This window comes from Tupaia chinensis, unplaced genomic scaffold (assembly GCF_000334495.1).
Source record: "Tupaia chinensis unplaced genomic scaffold, TupChi_1.0 Scaffold139484_1, whole genome shotgun sequence".
NCBI lineage: Eukaryota > Metazoa > Chordata > Mammalia > Scandentia > Tupaiidae > Tupaia > Tupaia belangeri.
This window is the reverse complement of record NW_006199369.1, coordinates 775,774-802,216: the sequence shown is the minus strand read 5'-3', so window position 1 is coordinate 802,216 and position 26,443 is coordinate 775,774. Positions and strand designations below refer to the sequence as shown.

The window sequence follows — 26,443 nt, the reverse complement described above, 5'->3', positions numbered from 1 at the left end:
CCTGCTGTTGGATAAAGGCGTTTTATCTCTACCCCAGTCCTCACTTCTTTCCACTTGAAGAACTCACCCACCCACTTGTTTCTATAATTCCAAGAAAGGCCCTACAAGTTCAGAGAGATGGCCCTAGGAGGGCTTATAAATCCAGGTCCAAATGTCATCTTGTAGAATATAGTCTTCTTTGTGTCCTTTGTATCCATCCAGTCTTCTTAAAGATGAGGAATTTTAAACTAATGGTGTTTCCATTTATCATAATGATGGGTACCTTTCAAAGTAGGTCGTATTCTCATTTGTCTTTTACCTATTAGACTAACTTCTGTTTGAACAAAAACCTGCAATCTATTTTCTCTATTTCTACACAATCTAAATGAAAGCAATTCATTTTCCCTTTCAAGGGAATATCTGCACACAACTACTTTAGTAGTTCAAAGGAACTTCACCTGGTTGCTCCCATGCTAACAGATATATTTGAATATTGGATATTTATTCCCTAAATGCTTTCTAAAACAGAAAAAGAAGAAAAAAAAGGGCACTATTACCTTTGCCAGAGTTTTTGGTTTTGGTACATTTGCATTCACATCTTGAACTTCATGGGGTAATTCCACTCCAAAAGACCAACCTCCAAGCCTGTTACCAGCAAACATCATGTTAGTGCATTAACCAGGGAACACCAGGGTCTCTTACCAGAAGAGTTTCATGATCAATCACTCCGGTTACAGGGTCTCAGGACAGTAACCAAGTGAACATCTGTGCCTGTGATAGGAGCTTGCAGGCTGAGGCAGTGTGATGACCCAGTTGAACTGGCTCCCAACCCAAGCATCCAAGAAGGGCATTGCTCATCGAGAAGGTCTGGATGGGCTTGCCACATTAGAAAGTGTGTCATTCTTATAGAAAATATGTGCTGTGTACATTATATGGTTCTGCTGCCAACCCATAGCACAGTAGTTAAGTGCTATGCATAGAAAGCTGGCTATCAGGCCAGCCGGTGGCTTAGAAGTTAAGGGACAGGATCCCACATAGCTGACTGTGAAGTTAGAGATCCAGACCCATCAGCTTGAAAAACATCCTGGGTGTGTGGAGGAAAAGGGCCTGCAGCATGACCATTCTTCCTGAAGAGAGTGGTTAATGCTTTCTCACCCTCTACCCCAACTCCCACCTCTTTCTAGCAAGCACATATGTGTGCCCTATAGGAAAAAAATAAAAAATAAAAAAGGCTAATAGCAGGATACCACAAGACTGACTGTGATTCGAATCAGGGCCCTGATGATTTGAAAAAAAAACCACTTGAGGGCTTGTGCACATGCATCTAATATGTGTGCCCTATAGGAAAAAAATAAAAAATAAAAAAGGCTAAAAGCAGGATACCACAGGACTGACTGTGATTCGAATCAGGGCCCTGATGATTTGAAAAAAAAAAAACCACTTGAGGGCTTGTGCACGTGCATCTAAGATCCTGACAGGATGGAAAGGGAGAGGAAAAAAGGACTGCAACATGACCATGTCCTGCTGGGGGTGTTTTCTGTCTCTCTCTTTCTCTCTCTCTCTCTGATGAGTGCACACATCCTCTGGCAATAATAATGAAAGGATGCACAATTGTGATTATCAGCACTCCAATTATTTTAATTAATGGACATTTCCACTAAAGGCCAACTATTCAGAGTTACATATTCTGCTACGACCTCTTGAGCAACCCTGGTTTGTCTTCCTGCTATGCATCTCCCCTCAAAGTCTGCCTGGTTAAGAAAAAAGTTCTAAAACAGTTGAGCTGAGTTAGGTTACCCCTTCAATTCTGAATCCTCAAAATGCCCTGTGTTCCCACCATTGTATCAATCACCCTGGGTTTTAGTTGCCTGTTTGCTGGCCTATCTTTTCTGCAACTCTGGGAGTTTTCCAGGCTGGAAATTTCACTTTTCTTTTCATATCCCATGGGCTGCATAGTATCTGGTACCTATTAAGTTTTCAAAAATAGTTGACATTAGGGAACCAGCAGTTAGCGTAATGGCTATGTTGCTGGATTCCCACGTAGTCGACCGCAGTTCACATCCTGGACCCGGTGGCTTAGAACTCACGCCGGGCGCGTGTGCGTGCGTGCCCAAGATCCCAAGAGGAGAATGGAGGAGAAGGGATTGCAGCGTGACCATCCCCCCTGGGGGGTGATTTCTCACTTTCTGTCTCTCTGTCTCTCTCTGTCTGTCTGGTGAGCGCACGCGCCCTATAGCAAAAACCTCTCTCTCAAAAAAAAAAAAGTTGACATTAGAAATTATACACTTATTAAACTTGATTCCTGCTCTGGGTAATTGATAGAACAATCTTGTACCGCCCTGGCCCAACTCACAGCAAATATTGAGGCAAAGGATGAAGATATATTCTCTCCTGACTGAAATGAATTTATCGTTCATTCAATAGCTATTGATTGAGCACCTTTGGTGTGTCAGGTACTCCCCTAAATTCTGGGTACCCACTCTCATCTTCAAACAGTTAATCTTCTGATTAGAATGGAAAATCAGAAATTCCACATCATGTTTAAAGACACTAAGAGGTGAAGTGGTAGAAGACAGGCAGGCTCCCATGCTGGGGCAAGGGAGATAAGTGTCTGGATGATGACCTGCACTATGGCAAAGGGAAAGGGGAAACAGTAAAGGGCAGCATCCCAGGAGGAGGGACAGCCAATGGGATGCCTTTCTAAGCAAGGAAATGTCTCTGCAGACTTGGGAAATTTGACAGTACACTTATGACTCCCTCCTCAGACTGAAGGAAATTTGGCACAAAGTGAGAACATTTTTAAAAAATCAACTAAGAGGCATTTTGAGACATCCTTTGTACCCAGGTGCCCATACTGGCCACCGCATGGAAGAAGGAATTCTAAAAGGAGCCATTGTTTCATCGTGTTGTTAACATATCTGATCCTCTTCCCTAAAGCAGTAAAAGGTCTTCTGGGCCCCTGGCTTCGACCCCCTAACTGAGCCTTGATATGATTTCTGCCAGCGTTTGGAAGAGTAGGAGTCAGCAGTAAGGAATTGCAATAAAGCCTGCAGCATTTCTCTGGAATTTTTTCCCTTTTTTTGCTCTAGGGCAAGTGGAATTTTAGGAGCACCAGAGTTAGTATTAGACATTTGAGTTTTTAAAAACATCAGCATTTGAAACAATCAGTTTTCCAAAGTAATTCTGAGATGATGGAAAAGACCCAGCAACAATTCTAAACTCACCTTGGTTTTTCAGAAGGCACCAGCAAGTATTCCTCCACATCGAGGCCCGACAGATTCAAGAGGGTATGGCCCTGGTGGTTGGTCAGATAGGGCGCCCTGGAACTCGGACATTTCTGTAATTGTTTTCAATGAGATAAAATGGAAACTTATTTACAAACCACAAACAGGTTGCTGACATTACCTTACACTAAATATGACTTTTCCTGGTTTTCATATCTACAGCCTTTTATATGTTCTGATTTCCAAAATCTCTAAGAGTCATCTATATTTCAGAATGATGCCAACATTCCACTCTGACCTTTGCTGTCAGTTATATTTGAGAACTTCAAATCTTTTTTCTATCTGTAAGTCTGGGCAGATTTGTAAGAACTAGAAAGGGAAATATTTTCTTCAGGGGGTTCTTTCATTTGATGAACTGAGAGTCAGAAGCAATGGAAGAGAGAAGAAGACGCAGGAGAATTCAAAGGCTCGTTTGTGTTTCCAAAGTGTCGAAAGTAGGAATCAAACAGTCCTTGTGCAGTGACTCACTAGAGTACAAGCCATGGCTCTGCATTCTAAGACAACCAGCAGACGAGGCAGGAGTCAGGAGCCTCCCAACCTGAAGGCCTAGGGCAGCTGGGAGGCCTCACAGCCATGACCTGTCTGCCAGGGACAGGATCAAACTCAATATGCTTATTTCCATTTCTCAGAACAATTTAGGGAAGAGCTTATGTTAAAATAGGAAATGACTCTGTCTCTGAACCTTTCAACTTTCAAAGCTTGTCTTCTCATTTGCGAAATGGAATTAAAAATAGTCTTGCCTAATGCACGGGTATGTTGATAGGTGTAGATAGACATGAAAGAACTATGCAAAAATAAGAAGGGTTATATAAATGTAAAGTATCACTTTTACATTCTTGGTAGAAAAGCCTGGCTAAAGACACTTGAAAAAATAATAATTATAAATTATAATTAAACCAGTTACTAATATGAGGGGGTCTTCATAAAGCTCATAAAAAATGCATATTATGAAAAAAATATACACAGATTTCAAAATTTTTTGCATCAAGACAAACTCATACTTTAATTTCGTTTTTTTTTTTTCACAGAGTTTTTTGAATTCTTCTGATATGTGGAATCTTAAAAATCAAACTTACAGAGACAGCTAGTTAAACGGAGGTTTCCAGAGGCTGGGGGTGGAAATGAGAGGCATTTGGGAGAGGTTTTCCAAGGAAATGACATTTCACTTGCACAGGAGAAAGAAGTTTAAAAAAAATCTATCGTACAACATGGTAATTACAGTACATAATGTATAATGCATACTTGGAAATTGCCAAGAGGGTAGATTTTAAATGTTTTCAACACACACACACACACACACACACACACACACACACAAATGTATGCGCTACAACGCATATTAAATAGCTGGATCTAGCCATTCTTCAACATGTACATACATTAAAACATCATGTTGTATGCTATAAATATATATCATTTCCACCTGTCACTTCAAATAAGCAAATAAATAAATCAGCCAAATTCAATGATCTCACTCACAGATTAAGATAACAACCTTGAAATTTCCCTTCCTCCAGGTTTCCTTTATAACCCATCTTACCACTGCATTAAGCTGCATCTTTCTAAAATGTTATTTCATTTAGATGACCCCATACTGAAAAAAGTCAAATTTTTAATCCAGAATTTAAGTTTACTTGGAAAGTCCTCAGTCTCTTTTTTACCCTTTATCTTTTGGTTCTCCCTGAATACATAAACTGACTAGTGACCAGAACAAAATTCAGCCTTCATCTCTGGAAGATGGACATGCTACCTCATGTGGCAAAGATGTTGTAAATAAAATTGAGTTACAGATCTCGAGACTGAGAGATCATCTGAGATCATCAGGGTGAGCCCCACTGCTGTTACAAATTAACATATCCCTACAAGACAGAGAAGAGGAAGAGGCACTACGACCAGGGGCAGAGTGGGCTGACGTAGCCACAAGCCAACAAAAGCTGGACAAGGAAAGGAACAGATCCTTTTCTAGAGCCTTTTGAGCGAGTACCTGTAAAACTGATTTCAGTCTTCTGGCCTCCAGAACCACGTAAGCATAAATTTTTATTTTTTTTTAAGTTAGCCAGTATATGGTGATTTATTAACTGTAATCATGAGAAACACACCCTCATGCCTGCTTTTTCTTTTAGAATTATTTTATTTAACTTTATTCATCATCATCATCATCATTACTATTATTATTTGACCAGAGAGAGAGGAAAAAGAGAAAGCAAGCCACCAGGTCTGGGACTCAAACCATGGTCGGCCATGTGGGAGTCCAGCATCTTAACTGCTGGACCACCTCCTGGCCCCTCCTGCTTATTCTTCAGAGCTAGTTTACTTCCATTCCCCTGGGGACCTTCTCTAATGGTGCCTCTTCCAAATTAAATTTCTGTACTCTAAACAATTTGATAAAAACCAATCTGGAAATGTTTTTGTAGGTTTGGAGAGAGCTATGGTGTACTTGGTTGAAATAGGAGGAAAGAGATATATCTCCCCAGACCCAAGACTTCCAAGTGAATTTAAAGGGAGAGAAATATTTTGTTTTCAGACAAAACAAAACCGCCTGGTCTCAACATGTTCACTAAAACTGAGGGAACTGGACTCAGCTTGGGCCTTTCTGTCCCACACTTTGGTGTTCATCTTGAAGCCAGCCCTGAAGAGTAATACCCACTCTTTGGGACTTTTATTAATTCTACATCCACTTCCTCTCTTGTGAGGTCCTCTGATTTCTAACATATGAATTAGGATTTCACAAGGTGTGTCCCCTAAAATATGGGTGTCATAAAAAGGGTTCTTTAATCACATGATGTGCAGAAAATGCTGGATCTTTTCTACCCTGCTGTCAATTCAAGTACACATTATCATATAGAGCATCTTAGAAGAGCTGCAACAACTTAATATTGCTTTATCAAGCACTTCTGAAGCTTATTTGGCTATGAAACTTTTTCCCATGAAAATTTTTTCTTACAGATATATTACTGAAATTTTATAGTTTATGTGAGTAGGAATGAATTTTAAAAAGTGAACATTGATTATTCTGAAATTTATACATTCACTTTTTATCCATGACATTTAATCCAATTTCAATAATCCAGGTAGTGATGCAGTGGTAACAGCTGGATCCAGGTGTGAATGATGTTGGATTCTGGTCCCGTGACTTTCCTGACCAAACCACTGGGAGTGCATGCATTGTCCCTGATCCAGGGCAGCTCAAACTGGTGGTGGATCACAGCATAAAGATTCTTTTAGAACTCTCTCTCTCTTTCTCAGAAGAAATTAATAAACTTAAAAAAAAAAACAATAAGATACAATAGAGTGATTAAATCAAGACTGAAGAATAAGAGCAAGGAGCGAAAAATTAATGGTTCATGAGTCCATAGAAGAAACGAAACAGAAAAAAATAAATAATCATATCCAAAAATAATACCTGAGCAAAAGACAGTTGGTCACTGTAAACATTTATGTGAGTTTATTGACCACTGAAGCCAAAAGGGAAACATGGAACTTTCTATCTGTCCTCTTGGGTTAAGCAAAGCTTTAAGTGTCCATCAGGGGTCCTGTGTCATTACTCTCTTACATTCGTATCTCTGTCTAAGAGAAGAAAGCAGACCAGGCCCTCCACAAGCAAACTTTTTAACATCACTGTATTTTTGAGATGCTTCCCCAGGGCCACTGAATAGGAAAGCCCATCAGCAGGTTTATCATGTAGCCATTTGCTTTACAGATCCTCACTTAATATTTTTCCTTTTTTTTCTGTTCTGTAAATTAGGATTGCCACGTTAGTTTGTGGATGCTGGTCAACAGGTCCTTATTAATTAGTCTTTGGTATGTCCTTGGGGACAAGTTCCAATCACTTTTACAAGTAAATTTCAGTTTGTTCTCTTCTACAGACTAGAAAGTTGTGGTTCTCATTTTGGTGGAGAAATACCCAGTTCCAAATGCTTTTACACCAGCCAAGTGGCATCTTTGCTCTATCTATCACTCAGAACTCAAATAAAAATATGACAAGAGCTTTGAGGTTATTTTTGAGAAAATTTTCCTCCAAAAGGCAATTCTAGCTTCCTCACGATCAATTGAAGAAGATTCAGTTAATGACCCAGGGCAGCAGCAGTGAAGAGGGACACTGCCCAGTGGATACAACATCCCTATTAGACAGATGTCCACTTTATGTGATAAAACTTTTCCCAGAAATAGCTAATCAAGTGAACCAAAAAATCAGAGAGACTCAAATACCCAAAATAAAGATTGTTACAGATGAAATAAACTCAAGTTTGTCACCTGAGGTTTAGAGGTTAAAACAAAAATGCTGAAGAAACATACCCGACAGCCACATGAACCCTGGAAGTCAGGGTGAACAGAGGGATCCACATGCCAGCATGAGGAATTCTTCCTAAAAAACAAAGGAGAGACCTGAAGTGATCTTTCAGATTACAAAGCTACTGTATTTCTATAAAAGAGCGTTCCATCAGACTACACCACAGTTCACAAGAGAATTCCCTTCCACTGTCACAACAGCAGGGCACTTACATTTGTTTTCACAGCTTGAGCTGCTAATCCAGTGACAATGTTTTATGGCAACGACAGTGATGCCATTATGACACACTAGGTGTACTAGGCTCCCCGCATAGAATGGGCAACAGAGTTTCTTGGGACTTTGGTGGGGGTCCCTGGGCTTGTGGTGAATCCTGGGGCCTCCCAGACTTACAATCAGGTAACAGCACTTAGTGAACACATGGTCCTTTTTGTGGCATGACACAGAAAGTTAATCATCATTTACAGAAAAACAATGATTAATTGTTCATTTTGAATAAAGACTGTGCAACAGAAATAGATGAACTGGCAGCAATAGTTTGAATACCTTTTTAACTCCAGAGTTCCTGTATAGTTTTTTTGTTGTTGTTGGTTCCCCTCCCCACCCTGGGGTGGGGTTCCTACTGAAGCATTTTTTTTCCTGATATTTGTAAATCAAAATTTTCTCTAGTTATGTGTTCTCTCTCTTTTTTTTTTAATTGCCAATGACATGTGCACTTGACAGACAAAAAGAGAGAGCAACCCTCCTTTAGCCCCCAATGGGGCATGGTCACGCTGCAATCCTTTTTCCTCTGTTCCTCTATTTTCCTCTATTTCTGTATCCTATCAGGGTTTGGGGCATGCACACTTACCCAGAATATTTGTTCAAGCTGCCAGGGCCAAGATTTGAACCATGGTTGGCCATGTGGGATTCCACCCCCATTGCATAGTATTTCACCACTGCACTATGGGGCCAGTCCAATGGTAATTATTTGTAATTACTCAAAAGTAGTGAAAGAAATGAGGAGGCTAACGTTTACTGGGTCATAGGCACTGCTTAGATATTTTATCAAAACACATGGCTTACTCAGAAGAGTAAGCAGAGGTTCTGAGAGGCCAAAATGTTCTCCCTGCAGAAGAATGGGCTGCAGTTCTCAACTCAGGTTCTGCTGCTCTGATTTGCAAGCCAGCATGACAACACAGCAACACCATATAAGAAAAATCCAGCCCAGATGAAAAGAAATTTGCTGTTTCTGTTAGCTAGTTACCAAAGTACAATTTCAAAAATAATCCATATGCCAAGCAGCACTAGGGTGTTCTTGTTGCCACCGCTACTCAGCAAATAGACCGTGTGGGAGGTAGGTTCAATTATTTGCCCACGCTAGCACTGGGTGTGGCAGCATGAATCTGCAGTCACAGCTACAAAGGAGGCTGAGGGAAGAAAATCACAACACAGTGAGACCCTGTCCAAAAAATAAATTAAAATTGGGGCCAGTAGGTGGAGCAGAGGTTAAGGCACTGGATCCCACATGATCAACTGCAGTTCAAGGAGTAGAAAATCACACTAGGCATGTGTGTGTGCATGCCCGAAATTCCAAGAAGAGGAGAAAGAATTGCATCCTGGTCATCCCCTCTGGTGGGTGATTTCTTACTTTCTCTCTCTATTTCTCTCTTACTCTGTCTCTCTCTCTCTCTCTTCTCTCTCTGTGACAAGTGCATGCTACCTATAGCAAAAACTAATATAAATAAATAAAAAATAAAGATTACTCCAGTGGTTTCTGGTTTCTTGGCTGATTAGCTCAGTAGGCTCCAATGTGAGACTTAAAAGCTAACATGGAAATATTAATGCCTGTATTTATCATACCAGAGGTATGTATGTATTTTATCAGAGTGTTGCTTCTGACCATTACTTTTTAACGAAATAACTCTTTATGTTTATGTTTCTAAACTTCAGTAGGCCCCACTTGCTTCAGATGCATTCTTTTTTTTTTTTTTTTTTTTTGAAGGGGTTTTGTTTACGCCTTTTTTTTTTTGAGAGGTTTTTGCTATACGGCACATGCACTCCCCAGGAAGACAGAGAGAGACAGAGAGACAGAAAGCGAGAAATCATCCCTGAGGAAGGGGGATGGCTATACCACAATCCCTTCTCCTCTATTCTCCTCTCAGGATGTTGGGCACACACACCCAGCGTGAGTATCAACCTCTGGGTCTGGGACTCAAACTGCAGTCGACTACATTGGGAGTCCAGGGACACAGCCATTACACCAACTGCTGGTCCTCAGATGCATTCCTTAGATGACAGCTAGCAAGTGCTTATAATTTCATGAATTACTTCAAAAAGCTAGTCTTTTTCTCTTTTAAATCTTTCATTTTTCTTCTTCTATCTCCTCTTTATAGAGTAAGCATATGTAGCCATCAGTATTACATCACAGATTTCAGTTTTTAGAGTATCTCTCAGCCTCCAACATGTATAATATTTGTGTTCAACAAAGGATCCCTATGCTTACGTATGAGCATTCTTGAAAGAGACAGACATATGGGACACTCTGTTAGGTTTTAGAAGTCTCTGTGTAAATTTCCTTCCAGATTTAGGGAACCTAACATGCTCCTTTGACTAAAAGAAGTATTTCCTTAAAGTGCTCTCCAGGACATGACCGTGGTGATGATGTTCCAGGGTAAATATGTCTGTAACATGGTCACTCAGTCCTTAGGTTTGTAGATGGTGGATTAACTAGGTCTCTTGAATGTACGGCTGCCTGGAGTTTTCAATAGTCTAACGCACATTTTAAATCTCCAAGAACAAGACAGATGCGCTGAGGATCTCCTCCCTTGAGAGTAGAACTGTGAGATAGAAACTACGTAAAGGGAACAAATTCTCCATGAAGGCTACCCTGGTACTGAGGTAAACACTGTTCTTTCATCAGAGCTGGGAGCATGAAGCAAACTGGTGTAGCAAGAGGTTCAGAAAGTTGCCCAAGTCCCACAGCTGATGAGAGGTGGAGTTGAGGTTTGGATTCAGGCAGTCTGGTCCACTAAATCATGATGTCTACTGTACACAGTCTCTATACTTTCACCTTTGACCTCAACTTTTTGACCCCCTCATAGGGGACCTGTCATCAGCCAGGACAGGCTTGAAGGATGGTAGCTCATAACCGTGCACCAGGATAACAGGCCTTCTAGACCTTTCTGAGCATGGCAAACATCAAGCCCTGAGATGATGCGTCACATTGTTGTCACCAAATCATGGTGATAACTTCTCAATATTGTGAAAATAAACCTTATATGCCTTCCCACATGGTTCTTTAATATCACATTTGCAAACTATGACTTTCATTCTGCATTAAAACCTTGAGAAAAATGTGTGGGGGAAACAGCCATCTTGCCTGAGAAGCAGCAGAGGAATCCATCGCTAAAGCACCACAAGACTTGTAAAGTGAAACAGAATATGTAAATCGACCAAGCAGCTTCTAAAAGTTGGCAACTTCACCACATTTTAAAATTTAAATGATGTATCATCTACTATTATGAGAAGTCTTGTGTTTTAAGTGAGGTTTATGCCACAATAGATTTTTCTAGAGCCCTTTACTGTCTTCTGGAAGAGAGGGAGATAAGAGTCAAAAGTTCAGCAGAACACCATGTTGAACACGGAGTTGAGGCTCTTAAACAGAAAATCTATTATTTTTTCAAGTTACTTCTTCCATGAGAGAGAGGGGAGAGCAAGGAAGAGAGAGAGAGACTCCTCATTGGGGTCTTTACACCATGATACACTCCTAACTTCGGCCAGGATCACAGACATATGTTGCCTGACGTACAGAGGAAAATCTCAAGGCATGTATTTTGAATCTCCCCATGTGGCTTCAGTATCACAGAACACTGCATTATCCTGGTACCACTGCAACTGGCCTCTAATCTATCATTTTTAAAATGTTTTCTATAGTCAACAATCAAGTGATTGCCAAAGTCGGCCAGGAAAATGAAGTGTAGATATCATTGAATTAAATAATATTTTACACTTACTAAAAGAAATTGCCTTGTTTTAAGGAAAATGTTTTGCTTGGATTGGAGACCCTCGTGAATCAAACCTGTGTGTGTAACACAGGCAGAGATTACTGCAAATGCAGGTATTCACAGCACCCTTGCCCGAGGCGCCCCCTCACCTCCAGCCTTTTGCTATGTTGACCAGGAAAATGGGTAGAAATGGTTATAAGATGGGAATGACTGTTTTTTTTTTTTAGTGGTTCAATTTTTTAATGGTATAGATTATATAGAATAAAACTTCCTTAAGCTGATACCAACAAAAAAGCCTGACATAATCATTAATGCTAATATATATTCATTTAAAAGTTTAATATTGAGAAAAAACAGTTGATGGCAAGAAAGTCTATCACTTTGGGATAGACCATAACACTGTGGTTAGAAATATTCATATTAAGAAACTTACGAGCACAAATGTACTTGTACTTAGTGTGGAAGCTCCATAATTTATCATTATATCATAGGAATGACTGAGGATAAACTGAATTTTACAAAGGAGGAAATAAGAACATAAACCAGGGAGGTGGAAGAAAGGGCGGAGGAGAAAAGGAATGTGTGTGGCTGTATGCTGGGCTGCAGCAAAGAGCTCCCTCTGGAAACACAAGGAGATAGAAAGCTTGGGGAGCCTCTGCCATGACGTGAAAGTAGTGCAAGTGAAAACTGATGTCCAAACAGAATTTTAAGTCTATTTTGCTGTCCTTTAAGAACTGATTCCATCTTTTTTTCTGTCCTCTTGAGAGACTAGATAAAAGAACCATCTCTTTTCTGTTAACTAGTTTTTCTTTGATGCAATGTTGGGCCGGGGCTGTACCACCAGGGACACACTAGGTTACATTTCAGTTTCTCAAAGTAGGTGTATTTTAGTCCTGCATGTTTCATTAAAGGAAGAAAAAAAAAATCAACCCTGAAGCCTTAGTTAAATAAATTGTTTTGTTTTTCAAGAAAAGACTAAAGTGAAGCAACATAATTAATTTTCTATTAATTCCTCCTTACTGAGACCATTAATAATAGTTCAATCTGAAACTAATTACCAGCATGACTAATGGGCAAAATGTGTCATCTCAAATTAGAAAGCATATTGCCAAATGGCATTATTGTCTCAGTTTCTATATTTATTACTTAAAAACAGAGATTTCCAGCACTTAATATACCACTAGGGTTTTATCGCATATTTCATTTGTTCTATCAAGAACTGTAAATCCTTGAGACTAGGGCCATGTTCCTTATTCATCTTACTTCTTCCAGTGTCACTTTATTTATGGTAAATTCTTAATAAATACCACTTAAGGCAAGTAAAAGATAAATCAATTTATAAAGGACTTGGTTTCTCAAGCATTCATGGAAAGAGCATTTCATATTACCATTTTTTAAAAGAACTATTTATTTAATTTTATTTATTATTATTATTAATCGGCTATGGGCATGTGTGCTCACCAGAGAGACAAGAGAGAAAAAGAGAGAGAAAGCAAACTGTCAGGTCCAGGACTCAATCTGTGGTCAGCCAAGTGGGAGTCCAGCGTCTTAACCACCATGCTACCTCCTGGCCCTCTATAATACCATTTTTACATCTTTAAAATAGTATCTTTGGGATCAGCAGTTAGCATAATGGCTATGTCACTGAGCTCCCATGTAGCCGACCGTGGTTCAAGTCCCGGACCTGGTGGCTTAAACTCACACTGAGCGTGTGTGCGTGCGCGCCCAAGACCCTGAGAGGAGAATGGCGGAGAAGGGATTGCAGCATGGCCATCTCCCCTGGGGGATGATTTCTCACTTTCTATCTCTCTGTCTCTCTCCTCTGTCTTTCTGGCGAGCGCACGCGCCCTAAAAGAAAAAAGGAAAGAAAAGAAAAAATAGTATCTTTAAAGTAATTCACCCCCCATTAAAGTATTGACCATTTAAGTCTCTTAAATTAAAAGAAGTTAAAATTAAGTTTAAAAAATTTATAATTAATCTTACATGTGTGAGATTTCTCGAAAAGTAAATAACACTTAATGCATGAGTCATACGTAAGTGCTACTGAACTTGTTTTAGCTTTCAGTTTTACTAAGCAAACTGATGTAGTTAATTATTAATTAATTTATTTTGCAATAATGCAGAGTATGTTGGACAGAGGAGAAAAGGGGCAATTTGGGAGACTTTTTCAGATCATTTTAGATGGTGACACCCTAGAGAGAGCGATAACCTACCTATCAGGCTAATACCCTGCAATGTAAATTGCAACATTAAATAACCAATAATGGAGGGAAACAGTCCACCCAGTATCTGGTGTTACTGGCTGGAAGTCAGGTTTGCTGACGACTTCCAGTACTTACAGGTGTGGCTTTAAATTGGCACAGAGCAGGTCTTGGTCTTCAAACTTGCGCAGCAGCATGTGGGTGAGGTTCGTGTCATCACTCTCACTGCTGTTCATTGTAAGACAAAGAAATAAAATGGGATTGTGAGTATTCCCCAATGGCGATCACAGGACCATATTCTGACCTTACCGAGCAAACGAGTCCAAGTGACTCATATATAAAGCTAATTTTTTGCTATTTTTATGGAAAGGCAAATGAGCAATAACATTGAAAAATTTCTTAAAAACAGTTCTACCACCACAAATATGCATGTTTACATATTCACATTCACAGTGCATTATTTTTCTCATCTTTTCACTTAATATTACAGCATAACCATTTTTCACATATTTGCATGGTTTTTAAAACAAATTTCAAGGGTTGCTTAATATTACATCATGTTAATATATTAAAATCTGTAAAACTATTCTCAATGTCAGAGCTCTGGGTTGGCCTCAGTATTCATTCTGTTCCATAGCCCTGCAATAGAACAACTGCAAATGTTTATACCTTTTTTTAAAAATACGCAAACTATGGTGGACTGCATTTTCCAAACAGATTCTATTTCACTTTTTTTTTAACTGTAAGGGGCGTATGTGCTAACCAAAGAGGGACAGAGAGACAAGGAGAGAGAGGAGGCACCTCCAATGGGATGTGATTATGACTCAATCTCTTCCTTTCCATTTATTTAACCTGTAGGGATTCTGAGTACATGCAAAAATTATATGTTGGGACTAGGATGTGAACTGTGGTCAGTCATGTAGGATCCAGCTCCCTTAACCACTAGGCCACTGGGCCAGGCTGAATTGCATTTTCTCAGTAAGAAGTTATCAGCCCAGAATCCTATATGTGTTTTAATTACACATTTAATTATAGTGTTTATTTGGCAGAAGTTTCAGGCATCTATTGATGGTTCAAGCAGCATAACAAAAAAACAAGGCCACTAATACTGCATACTCATTCTGAAGATGCTATCAATAACGAGACACATCATCTCTGTGGCTTTGGGGAAGGTGTGGAAACAGACTGTATTAAATTTCACACATCAATTATAAGAAACATCTTGACTTGAAAAAAATGTAGATAAAAAGATATTTTAGACCTCTCTAAATTGGACTGATTGGGAGATGTCTTATTTCAATTCATTAAAATTCTGAATTACATTACTGGTTGAGAACTGCTAATACAAACATCCCAAATTTTGGCCCAGTATCAGTGCTGTAGCTGAGAGTGTTGAACTGCAGAGCTGGACGCCACATGGCTGACTGTAGGTGCAAATCCTTAGCCCAGGGGAGCTGATACATGCTCAGTGCTCATGAGTCCAAGATCTTGAAGACCTTGAGGGTTGGGGGAAGGTGACTACAGCATGACAAAACGCTGTCTAGGGTGCCTATCTTCTCTGTGGACCCCCTCACCCACCCCTTTCATCTAGATGTGCATACTCTATCATGACTAAAACAAGTAAATCAATTTGTAATGTTTTAATCCAAAATCCGAAATGCTCCCAAATCTGAAATTTTTGAACACTAATGTAATATTACAAGTAGAAAACTCCACACCTGACCTGAGGTTATGGGTTGCAGTCAAAACATGCAATGTAAAAATATTGTATAAAATTACCTTTAAGCCGTATGTATAAGGTGTATATGAAACATAAAGGAATTTCATGTTTACATTTGGAGCCCATCCTGAAGATATACGCAAACATTCCAGTACTTGAAAACAAATCTAAAAATCTGAAACATTTCTGGCCCCAAGCATTTCAGATAAAGGCTATTCAATCTGTATTTATACTTTAAAAAAGTAGATTTATTACTTTCCAGGACTTTAATTGTATCAGTTCAAAAATACTTTACAGTCCAGTCAGTGGTGTGGTGGCAAAAGCAGCTAGATCTCACATGCTCAATTGTGAGTTGAGACCCAAAAGCTGGAAAAACATATCAGGCACGTGTGCATGTGTTTCCAAAATCCTAAAAGGAGAAATGAAGGAGAAGGGATGGCAGTGTGGCATTTTCTCTCCCCTCCACTATCTCTGTCTGTCTCTTTCCAGTGAGCACACACGCCCTCTAGCAAATTTTTAAAAATAATAATACTTTTGAGTACACATTATTTGGGGATGCTTGTCCTCAAAATAATGTTATATAATTAGTCTATAATACTAATTATATGTAAATAGTGACCTTAACTCTTTTTGGTAAGAATAATAAATTAGTTGGCTGCATGTTCTGGGGTTCAATATTCTGTCCCATTGTTCTATGTGTCTGTTTACATATACATATTTATATATATTTATATTTTGTGAAGAATGTCTCCTGCAGTTTGATCAAAACTGCATTGAATTTGTAAATTAATCTTGTTATGGTTAATATTTTGATTATATTAATTCTCCCAATCCAGGAACATGGGATGTCTTTCCACTTCTGCTTATCATGCTCAATTTCTGTTTTCAATGTTTCAGTTTTTCTTGTAGATGTCTTTCACCTCTTTAGTTATGTTTATTCCTAGGTATCTTATTTTTCTGTGGCTAGTGTAGATGGGATTGAGCTCTTCAATTCTATCTTAGTCTGTTCATTGTTGTTGTATACAAATGCTATAGATTTTAGTATGTTGATTTTGTATCCTGCCACTTTTCTGAATTCATTTATCATTTCCACAAGTTTTTTCTATGTAAATTCTTTTGGATTTTCTATGTGTATAATTATATCAGCTGCAAATAGGAATAATTTCACTCCTTTACCTATTTGAATGCCTTTTCTATATAATAGCAGGGAGGGTGAATGTAGGTACCAGAGACTGTAGAGGAGACGGTGGGAAGTAGGGGTAGGAGGGAGAGGTTCAGGAAAGAAATCTAACAGACACAAGAATGTAAAGTTATCTGTTGAAAATAATATATAGAGAGAGAAATATCTTTGACTCAATTGGCATGCACTTCATGCTTGCTTTGAAAAACCTATATGCTGTAAAGATATATTATAAACAAATGTAAATTTAAAAAAATAATAAGGAATTGTGTATAGAAGTGGTTATATACTGAGTGTCTGCACTCTATGACTGAAACTGATTGAATAAAGGATATAGAAACATAGTGTTGGAATTCAGCAGGTTCCCAAAAATAATTTGTTGAACACATTGTGATATATTATCAATATGTTGAAATTGTCAATTTAATCCTTTATCTCTATCCAATCATTTTGCTTCACTAACTATGGACTTCCTTGACCTTTCATCATTCAAATAGGAATAAAAGTTTATAAGAAAAAAAAAATAGAAAGCCAATTCCAAGATGGCCAACCATGATTCAAGTCTCTGCCTAGACTCCTTAAAAAACAGGTTGGGGCCAGCAACTGGCATGTGGCATGGTAGTTAAGGTACTAGATTCCCACACAGTCAACTGTAGTTCTAGTCCCAGACCTGACGGCTTGAAAATCATGCTGGTCACATATGCATGTATGGCCAAAATCTCAGGAGGAGAATGCCGGAGAGGGAATTGAGGTGTGGTCAATCCTCCTGAGAGGTTGATTTTTCACTTACCCCCTGTCTCTCTCCTCTCTGGTGAGTGCACACATTTTAAGGAAGAAAGCTTAAAAATAAAAATAATAAAATAAAATAAAAGCCAGGCATGTATTCTTATGTACCCTAAATCCCAAGGAGGTTAGAGAAATAGAAGCGATGGTAGTGTGACCACACCCCACTGGGGTGCTTTCTCACTATCTTTCTCTCTCAGTCAAGTGCATGCACCCTCTGGCAATCGAAAAAGACTGAAACTCATTATACCAAATTAGTATTGTATTTCTGCGGAGAATGACTTTGTTTTCAGAGCTGTGACTATGTATAAACTTAGAATGTAAATATATCTCTACCATCCAAAAACAGAAAGAAATAACCACTTGTGGGTAAACACTTTGTTCTTCATTTTTTATATAACTATAATACAAATTTTTGAAATATTTAGGTGGCTTAGAACTGGCCTAATAGGATTTCTTACCTCTATGACCAGAAATACACAATGATGGGGCAGGCTGAAATTTACAACTGAGTAATGTCTCCTGAGTAGGCAGTGTGACCTCTGCATAAATAGCCTTCAGGTTTCCAACAAATTAGAAAGCACTTTTACAAGGAAAGGAACAAACTTACCACTGAAATGTGGCCTATAAAAAAGGAAAATGTTATTTGTGGCATCTTTGGAAATATGCGGGACTGCTCTCCTATGACCCATTAATCCAAGACCAAACAGGAAAGTTTAAAATATTTTTCTGAGAAAATATTTTATCCATAACGTAGTTTGCTTGCGGTAATTACTAAGAACAAGTTTGAAAGTTATGGTTTACTTTTATTACTGTTTTTTAACAAAAAAGACTTTAAAGTATCTCAGTTGTCTAGGGAAAGCATTGTAAGGTAACGTTTTCTGTCGAATGAAATCAGCAGTGATCCATGAAGGGTCCGAGATTTGTCTAGAAATGAGCAGGACATGAGTACTGTTCTGAGTGTCCACACCTGCTGCATTTACATCCTCTCTACTGCTATCATGCCAGTGGACTCCAGAAGGACTTTCTTTCAACTTGTGTAACATTTTCTGACTTTCAGATTTTACTGATCATGCTAGTGAGCCGATCAAAATAATGTTTGCGATCCCTACTACTATTGATTTTGCCCTTGGAGCAAGCTGAATAAAGCAACAAGATGAACAAAAATAAATAAAATATTTCGGTTGTCAAATAATTCAAATACTTGTTCCTAAATGAGCCCTCTGATTATCTTCAAACTCTTTACTATATTTAAAAATAAATCTCAGTGTTAGAAGCATTTGACATCTGTTCTTACGACAGTCTAGGAATTAAAAGTTACTGCTTAATTTGGATTCCTACGGCAGTCCATTGAAGTGACCCAGGGAGGTTGCTTGAACAACTGTGCATTTCCAAGCACCATCTTAAAAAGTCTTACTGTTGACAAGAACCCCTGGTGATTCTGATGCAAAAGGGTCAAACCAACCTTGAGAAACACTGGGGCTTCTGGGAAGACAACCACCTGTACTCTCTCACCTTTGATTCCTCTGCTTGCACCTGCAAGTTTTCTACCTCTCCTGACCCAACTTCTTGTGGTGTTGATACACATTTAACTCCAGAGGAGGTCTTAAACTGTGTAGGAGTTACTATGGGCAGAACTGATTCAGAGCCAACTTTCTTGCAGGCCAGGCAAATGACAAGTGCAAACTGGAGACCAGGAACAGTACGTCCATTTGTCTCTGGATAGGACAAGGACCAGAAAAGACCCACCTTGGGAAGGGTGGCACTCAAGGACCTATACATGTCCAGTTAACATTGACTTCTTTCTCCTCTGGTTTCACTGTTCTCAAGGAATTGAGAAAAAGCCTATCTGGAGGGGCTGATGCCTTCCTACCCCTGAATCAGGAAGACCATAGAAAGTAAGACTATTTCTCCTTTCCCTAGGAGAAATGGAGTAAGAAGTGGCAGCCTGTCTGCTGCTCAAGAGACCTAGAATGTGCGTTGACTCCATCCTTTTCAAAACTACCTCCAGTTATGAGAGAGCCTTATATGATCTGACTAAACAGAAATAACAACCGTATCCTGGGGGTGGGGGATCCAACAATGAGATAAAATCTCAAACAGTGCATGTATTCATTAAAAATTAAGTCACTAAAAGCATACACATCTTAAACAAACAAAAAAAATGGAGTTAAGGAGTATCTTTGAGAATCACGTCTACACGGGACTTTCTAAAAGCAAGAAGGATGGCTTATGGAAGATAATACTGAAGATGAGAATTAAGAAGCAAGATGAGCACTGTTTAGATATGAAGAGTGACATAGGAGAAACATCATAAACAGAAAGAAAAAAAAAGGAGAGAAAAAGAATTCCTTAAGGAAATACAGAGAATTTGGAAAATGAATCTGGGCAAGACCTTAATATGAAATGCAGCAGACATTCTAGGAGGTAAAGAAAAATGGATGTGAACTGAAATAAGACCCAGGTTGACAAGTTTGCTGAGGAAAAGATGGGGAAAAACCTTCCACTTCAAGGATGAAGAAGAAATCTTACATGATTTTAGGCACAAACAGGGTGCTTACCGGGGAAAAAGAATCAGACAAGCTATTCTAAATCAGATTTTATGCCTGGGAGAATAATTATCCCAATTATATCACCCTCCCCCCAATATGTGAAATTTCTTACTGCCTTCCTTTTTACTCTGTTTGTAGGATAAATTCAATTTTACTTAGAATACCTTACAGAACCTGCCAGCAAATACAAAGACTTCTGGATTACTCAATAGTCTTCACATTTACTCACATCTTTACCTCTAGCAAAAGAAAAAAAAAATGTAGTAGCTTCCTCTCTTTTGCTTAGGAAACACCCACTTATCAATGAAGATTTAATTTAGGTGCTGCAGCCTTCACTAATCCCTCCTCTTGACCCTGAGAGAGGTATCCCAGAGGATACCTTGCCTTTGAACTTCTGGCTTCTAAAACTGTAAGAGAATAAATTGCACTTGTTTTAGTCAGCTAGTTGGTGGCTTTTTGTTACAGCAGGCCTAGAAATCAAAAACAGAAACTCATTCACTGTTTGCCTAGAGGTTGGGGAAAAGTTACAGAAGAGGAGAGAGAATGATGGTGGGAACAAACTCAGCCATGGGCCAGGCTGAGGTCTATGTTCAAGGAGGACTCCATAGGTTTTCCTGTCCACCTGGGTTGGACTTGGTGGTGCAGTTAAAGCACCTCCCATTGTAAGGACATGGTGCCCATCCCAGAAGGTAGGATCACAGAATCTCTAAACATTCTTCACAATGTGTAGAGAGTCACCTTGCCATGATCCATCTGTCTGCCCAAGTCGATTTCTGAAAAACTTTTCTTGGTGCATTTTATTTTAGTTGTTCAGTTCAACCTAACAAGTATTTAATTAAAGTAACCATTTCTAGACACTGAGACAAGAACAAAAGGTACAAGGTGGAAGAACACTTGATCCTTGCCCTAGGACACCTCCTTGGTAGGAAGACAGGTAAGAATGCCCAGAGGTAAGGTAAATCACAGTGAGATTTCCATGCAGCAATGACAGATACACAACAGAGCAAACAGTGGCTGAAGACCTCTGTGGGCGGGGACATCTGAGCCAGGTTTTGAAAGCATTTTTTTTTTTTACTGGAAACATTAGTGTGTGTAGACTGAGCATAGCAGAGACAACAGGGAAGTGAGGGAAGCAGGTAACCTCTGCAAACCCTCTTGTCTAGAAACATCACATATAATTTTGTCCTTCTGAAATGTATGAAACAAGGTAAACGGAGTGGCAGAGGATGCAGAGACATCTGGAGGACCTGTAGGGTTAGCGTTTACCCTCTGCAGATGTGTTTAGGGCCAAGCAGGTGTGGCTATGTCCATGGCGTAGCTCAAAGCTGCACTGCTTTCTTTCAGCTTCTCTGTGCTGCCCACTCTGCCCTGAAAAGTCTCTAAGGCCCTGCTATCTCTCGCTCTCTGTTTCACAGTATTGGGTAGGAAGGGCAAATATCTGGAACTCTCTGAAAATAGCATTCAGAGAGAAAGTTGATTCAGAATTGAGTGAAAAGCCAGGCTTGTGTACCATCCCGCAGAGCCAAATTCAGTCTAGACATAACATACTGAACTTCATCCTCATACTTGGATAAAAGGCAATGTATCAAGCTAGCTGTTGTAGGTCTGGGCACAAAAGAAGCTACTTTTTGCAGTCCTAGAGTTCCGTGGGTGCCTTGCCCTCACTCCCACCTGGCCCCCATGGCATCTGAGTTGGACTAGAGACTGAGCTGCGAAAGCCCCAGGTTTATCTAGGCTCAGAGTACAAGATCTTCCATGAGCTCTGCAGGTGCTCTCTGCATTTCTTCTGACTTGTGTTTTCATAAACATTTGTATTCTTCAAGAATTATTTTTAAATACTGGAGGGCACATGTGCTCACTGGAGAGAGACAAAGAGGGAGAAAGCACCCTTCAGTAGGATGTGGTCATGCCGCAACTCCTTCTCCTCCATTTCTCTATCCTCTCAGGATTTTGAACATGCACACACATGTCATACATGTTTTTCAAGTCACTGAGGCCAGGATTTGAATCACAGTTGGCCATGTGAAATCTGGCTTCCTTAACCACTAGACGCATATACAAAAACATAGAAGATGTCTTTCCAGCACGTGATCAGCCCACATAGAAAGGACTCAACAAACAGAAGGAAATTAGTCAATTTCAATGGTGAGTTCCTAACAAGAGCTGCCACATCAATGTAAAATGGGTAGAGACATCCTTCTCCTCTGTACCTTCAGACATAAAAGGTAACTCAGAAAAGGCAAGAAAACTTGCTATGATATGGATGCTCTCTGGTAGCTTCTTACTGTTTCCTGGTAACTAAACTACTACTTCACAAAATAAAAATTAAGAAAATAAAAGTTTGTTGCTCTGATTTGAAAGTTTGTCCCCTCCAAATCTCACGTTGAAATGTAATTGTCATTGTAACCATATTAAGAGGGACACATAAAAGATAAATAGGCCATGAGGGCTCCAGTTTTGGAGATGGGATGATTGACTTTTTATTCTTAAATTTTGCTAGAGGGCACTTTCACTCACTGGAGAGAGACAGTGAGAGAGATAAAGAGATCAGAGAATTGAGAAAACACCCTCCTAGGCAGTGGCCATGCCACAGTCCCTTCTCTTCCATTCTCTTCTTGTGATTTTGGACATGCATGCACACACACCTTACTTGATTTTCAAGCTGCTGGGTCCAGGACTTGAACTGTCAGTCATGTAGGATCAGTCACTTTTACCACCACACCACCAGATGGCCAGAGGGATTAAACCGATTACAGAAGGGCAAGTTCAGCCTCTCTCTCTCTCTCTCTCTCTCTCTCGCTCTCTCGCTCTCGCTCTCTCGCTCTCTTGCTCTTTTGCTCTCTCTTTCTCTGTATGCATGTGTCTCTCTCCTCTTTAATCATGTGAGGAGGATGGTGCAAGAAGACCCTTGCCAAATGTCCATGTCTTAAGCTTGGACTTCCCAGTTTCTAGAACTGCGAGGATATAGATTTTTAGTCTTAATACATTATTCTGTCTCAGTTATCCTGCTATGGCAGCATAAAATAGACTAAAACATTGTTCTTTTCTCTGTAGATTAAAAGAGGGCACATATGGGAACCAGCAGTTATCGTAATGGCTATGTCGCTGGACTCCCACATTAGTCGACCATGGTTCGTGTCCCAGAACCGGTGGCTTAGAACTCACACCAGGCGCGTGTGCGTGCGTACCCAAGATCCCGAGAGGAGAATGGAGGAGAAGGGATTATGGTGTGACCATCCCCCCTGATGGGTGGTTTCTTGCTTTCTGTCTCTATGTCTCTGTCTGTCTGGTGAGTACACGCGCCCTATAGCAAAAAAAACTCTAAAAAAAAAAGAAAGAAAAAGAAAAGAAAAAAAGAGGGCACATACAATCCCTGAGGGGACAAGTACTACATCCTATGGCAGGTGGGACTCCCCATAGGAGGAGAAAACAAAGCACCGGTATATGGGCTTTTCTGTTTCAAGATTTGGGAAGCATTACAAAAAAATGAGAACAAACAAATATCCTCCTTGAAAAGAGTTTCTCTTAGAAATAAAAGAAAATATTAAAATAGCTCTAATTCTCAGACCCAAAGTAATTTTGGAGTGTATTACATTATGAAAAATGAACACTCAGAGCAAGAGAAATACTTTCAAATGAAAAGCATAATTACCAAATTAGTAATACAATAGAGAAAGTGAACGGCTGTTTGGAATCGACCGAACATGGTATCAGTGAAATAAACACCATGTAGAAAAATTTTCATGAGTCCCTGAAGAAAAAAAAAAAAGAAGGAAAAGAAGAGCAGAATATGACATAGGCAAGGAGAATCAGTTAGAAGTCAGTCACAACGCCAGAAATGCATTATAATACAGGTGACACATTATATTCAGTACCTAAAGTAACATTTAAAATAACTAAAAATATTCAACCTCAGTAGTATCAAAAGAGCTGTATACTAAAGAAATGAGATATTTTGTCTTCATTGTCAAAAGCAACACTGGGGTTTGGAGAAGTGAACTTTCTTCTCCCCTGAAAGTGGGGGTTGACCCTGTCCTATTGGTACATGTGAAAGACCCCCTGGAACAGTGACTGGCAGATATTAGATGCACAATCAATGTTTGTTGAATAAGAGAATGAAAGACCTTCTGGGCCTGTAAGGTAGTACACATTTGTCAGAATGTGCACTATGGAAATGCGCAATAATGAAAAAAATTTGATAGTCACATATATAAAATAAAGATAGCCATCTAGTATTGCTATAATAGGAACAAATACTTAATAAATAAATAAACCTTTATGTGCTCCATAATAGAGATTGTTTAAATGAATTATGGTGCCTTCATGCAACCTATCACTGTACGGACGTGAAAAATGGGTGTGGAACTTGGACTGATTTACAAAAATAGAAACAAGATGTACTCATTAGACAAAGGCAACCTTTGGAGAGTATGATAATGTGTCCTGTTGTCATAAAAAGATAAACAATCATTATATATAACATGCAGAAGATAATACACAGGCTTGTGGAGGACATCTCTGGAAAAGATATGTATGATTGTTTTTCCTTTTCTTCTTTTCTCTCTCTCTCTCTCTCTCTCTTCTCTTCCCTTTTTTTAGCCTGTATTTTGTATTCTTTTCTTCAAGATCATATTTCAGGGTCCAGGCAGTGATCCAATGATAAGGCCACTGTACTCACATCAGAAAGGTCTTGGGTTCATATCCCAGAACCTCCCTGAGCATGCCAGAAGTGCATGTACGTGCCTGTGATCTGGGCCAATGAGACTAGGATGGATCCTGGCACGAGGAACCTGAGGAGGGTTCTTATCTCGCTTTCTCTGTCTCTATCTCTCATGAAAAAAATAGATGAATAAACTTTTTTCTCTAAAATAAGAAGCATATTTTATAATTAAAACTCAATGTAGTTACAGGCCTGTCCTACTTGAGGAGTATGGCAGAAGTACAAACACTTGGAGAGAATAAAAGCCTTAGTGGACATTCTCACATGTTGGTGTATTCATCTTAAACACTTCATAAAAGAAGGACGAGAGTAGGTTAATAAAATACATGGCCAGTCAAAATAAAAGAGCCAAAGAGAGGGCCCTTCGGACATGATGTGCATCTATGGACAGGGTTTTTTCTAGGGTTCTTTCTTTGAATAAGATCCAGGCTTCATGACACATTAGAACGTGCAAAGAAAAAGAAAACTTGTTAACCAGAGGAGAAAGGCGTGTGTTAAATAGTTTAGCATAGATTCTTCTTTTTCCCCTGTATTTCTTTCAATCTAATTCCAAGTTATACTTCATGAAAAAGTTGCACAAATTTTAGCAAGCACTTAGAGGGTATTTAATGAAGCTCGCTATTTTAATAGAGATACATATGTGGCAAAAGAAGAGCTGATATTCTCCTCCTCGTCATCCACACCATGAAAAGCCAATCAGTCATAAATCGGTGTTACTGGATCCCAGTGATCTGTCCCTCCCCGACAAGCGAACACCTATAGCCACCTAAAGAAAAGAGAACTGTGCATGTTGAACACGACAGTCTGTACAATCATGTCCACACTGAGCCCAGCATGGAGCAGGTGGCCAGTGCTTACGAGATGCAGCTGAATCTGGAGAAAAGTCAGCCAAGCTGAAACCAAGGAACAGAGGTGAGTTGGGTCCTGATTTCAGGTTCCCAGCCCCACGTCTATGAATCTGCAACCCAGAGAGCTCAGAGACATTCTGCTGTAAACTCCTTTGGTGGTAAAACCTGGAGTGCTTTGAATCACTTGGAAGAAAGTCCTGACCGCTGCTGGCCTAGGGATGTGTGTGGTCTGGATCCCACTTCCCATGACTCACGTATCTCTGCAGAGAGGTGTGTACTGTACGAGCTGTGATTCCAGAAGCAACTGTGTAGGGTTTTGTGAAATATACAATTCACACACATTTCTAAAATCCTAAAAGTTCTAGAATCTTTTATAGCTGGCCCTCTTATTTCTGAACAATGGCCTATGGGGCAGCATGTCAGCCTGTTGCCTGTTTCCCCTCCAAGGAGGGGACTCTGTGGTCAAGGAGAGGCATCGGGGACTCAGAGGGTGGAGCAAGAGCTACTCGGGGTTGTGCTCACAAACTGAGACCACTAAAATATGAAAAATATTTATGGTTGAAATTCACATTTGAAAGTCTCTAAAGTATCCAGGTAACTGCTATTTAAAATCTGTCTTGACATAATTTTGAAGATGTTGAAAAGAAATAAAAGATTCTTACCTGAAAAAGTAGGTTTCGGCCCTCTCGTAGTGGCCAGGTGTTAGCTGGAGGGGAGGGTAGACGGTGGCCAGAGGTCTTACCATGAACAAGCCCATGGCCAGGGCCACGAAGAGAACCGGCAGCAGCAGGTGGGACAGTGTGCTTCTCCAGGCGCGCAGTGAGTGGCGGAGCCGCTTCCCAAGGAGGGCAGCCATCTGAGTGAGAAGCAGCCGACCTGGAGAGCCATCTGCCGGGACCGGC

General features: G+C 39.7%; 1 protein-coding gene across 1 annotated transcript in view; it reads right to left on the bottom strand.

Moving 5' to 3' along the window:
* Positions 1-26,443, bottom strand: part of ABCA13 (ATP binding cassette subfamily A member 13) — a 500,786-nt gene that overhangs the window by 173,417 nt on the left and 300,926 nt on the right. Inside the window, 5 exon segments of the mRNA XM_014593022.1 lie at positions 537-624; positions 3,204-3,316; positions 7,560-7,634; positions 13,888-13,966; positions 26,204-26,429. Of these exon segments, the coding sequence (XP_014448508.1) occupies positions 537-624; positions 3,204-3,316; positions 7,560-7,634; positions 13,888-13,966; positions 26,204-26,429 (581 nt within the window).